Genomic DNA, 2,093 nt, shown 5'->3' with positions numbered 1-2,093 from the left:
GAGGACATCCTGCTGACCCTGCTGGAGGGTGTCCATGACAGGGAACCCCGCTTCCTTGTGGACTACGCCAGGAACCTGGAAGCCTTTGAGTTTGCTCTCTGCGCTTCCGAGGATGCTGTCACCGTGGAGGTCCCCCTGCGGATCGATGGGGATGCCCTGCGGGTGCTGGCATGCCAGCCTGGGGACACCCCAGCTGGGCACTGTCCAGGGCTGGGCAGCTGCTATCTGGAAGTGCCCTCTCCGGGGACCGACTTGGAGGACTGGACCAGCACGGTGGGTGCGATGGAGCGGGGAGGTGGTGCGGGGTGCCTGGTTCCGGGCAAAGTCCTCCAGCACCTGAAAGAGCTCCTTGTTTCTGCCATCGTGTGCTGCCAACGCCGCTTCCTGCTTCAGCCAGGTGCGTACACGGGCAGGGCGCTTCCCCGGCCAGGAGCTGCCTCCAGCACAGCTGGGGGTCCCGGCTGGGTGGTGGTCCCTGCACAAACGGGCCGGGGCATAAGTTCCCGGGCATGTGGCCCACTCAAAGCCTGCATGAGCAAGTGAGCGCCCTGCCAAGCGCTGGAACAGGCTTTGCCCTCAGCTAAGGAATGGGAGATGCAAACTACTCCCTGCCATTCCACGACAGCAGAGTCATCCCTGAGCATCTTCCACCTGGGCTGATGGCACCCTCCTTTGTGGGTGGCTCCACGCTGGGCTTACCCTGCCGTTAGTCCCCAGGGATGGTTTGCTGAGGCATTTGGCATGCTTGGCTGTCTCTAGCCATGTTCCCCCTGTCTCTCCTGGCCTCAGAGTGCCCCCTCCTCCCTGGATGAGGCTGTTTGGAGGGTGAGCTGGAGGCATGTCAGGGCTGGACCTTGGGGCATGGGTCTGGCCCTGCACACACGGGCCCCAGCTGGGAGCAGCATCCCTGGGAACGACACAGTGGGGAAGGGACCCTGGGAATGCCCGTAGGGGTCACATCAGCACTTCCATGCATTTCCATCTCCAAGGGTGCTTCTTGAAGTAAATCTCATCCCTGGTGAAAGGTGATGTGAGAGGACCAGCAGGTCTGAAAGCTGGGTTCTGAAAGAACCCAGCCTGAGCAAGCCCACCAGCATCCCTCCTTCCTCCACAGCCAAGCCAGAGCCCTTTGTCCTCCTCTGCCCCCACAACCTGAGACCTTTTCTGGTCCATTTTTCTCAGAGCGCGTTGTTTTTCTTGGCACTGCTCAGCCACGCAGCAGCACGGCCCCATTTGGCTGCTCGGGGCTTTCTGCCGTGCCCACACCCGCTGGGCTGGCCCTGAGTCCCGCTGGAGCGATGCTCCTTCCCGAAAACCACCGTCAGGGTTTGGAGAACAGCTTTTGCTGGGGAACCACAGACAAACCGCAGTATTGGAAAGGGATGAGTTGAGCGGGGTGGGACGTGCCCACAGGCATTGCGGCACATACCCGGTTCAGCCTGCGGGACCGGCTGCATTAACCTCCTAACTGCAGCCAAACCCTCCTCATCCAGGTGATCTCAGTGCCGAAAATCTGAAGGAAGATGCCATGGAGCTCTCCCTGCTGATCCGCGGCGGCTGGAAGACCATCCGCTTTGACATTGTCCCCGTGGTGAGGAGGTGGCAGGAGCCGCTCCGGCTCAAGGGGCGGCAGAGTGACAGGGGCTTCCCCAAAGGCAGCCTCTGGAAGGCCACAGAAGAGGCCCACTTCATCCCTGCCTCTCCCCATTGCTGGAGGTGAGTGGCTCAGCCGCACGCATAGTGGGGTGAGCCTGCCCCGGGGATCCCCCCTGGCCGGCAGCACTGCCAGGTATTGGGAAAAAGATGATGGAAAAGTGGAGGGACATGTCAGCAGGGGGGTGAAGCACCCCCTCCTGATGCCCAAACACACTGCCCTGTGTTGGGGGAAAAACCTCAACCAAATTACAGACAGCTCAAGGAAAAGGGGGGGATGCAGCTGAAGAGGCCCCCCAGATTGTTTGCAGGAGCTGAACCCTGCCCATGCCGGGGGCAGCAGCTCTCGAATCCCTGCTCGGGCTTTGGGAGCAAGCCTGGGCATCTGGCAGCAGCAGGGTGACAAGGTGCCCCCCAGGGCGGGCTGCAGCAGGGAGCAG

At 61.8% G+C, this 2,093-nt stretch overlaps 1 protein-coding gene across 1 annotated transcript; it reads left to right on the top strand.

Moving 5' to 3' along the window:
* Positions 1-3: 3 nt before the first annotated feature.
* LOC104626338 (uncharacterized protein C2orf54-like) lies at positions 4-1,716 on the top strand (the record flags this gene model as incomplete). Its single annotated transcript, XM_010294230.1, has 2 exons — positions 4-397; positions 1,494-1,716. Coding segments are annotated over 2 exons (617 nt in total), but the record flags the coding sequence as incomplete, so codon positions are not given.
* Positions 1,717-2,093: the final 377 nt, after the last annotated feature.

Source organism: Phaethon lepturus, unplaced genomic scaffold, assembly GCF_000687285.1.
Source record: "Phaethon lepturus isolate BGI_N335 unplaced genomic scaffold, ASM68728v1 Scaffold52769, whole genome shotgun sequence".
NCBI classification, from domain to species: Eukaryota; Metazoa; Chordata; class Aves; order Phaethontiformes; family Phaethontidae; genus Phaethon; species Phaethon lepturus.
This window is presented reverse-complemented; position numbering and strand designations above follow the sequence as displayed.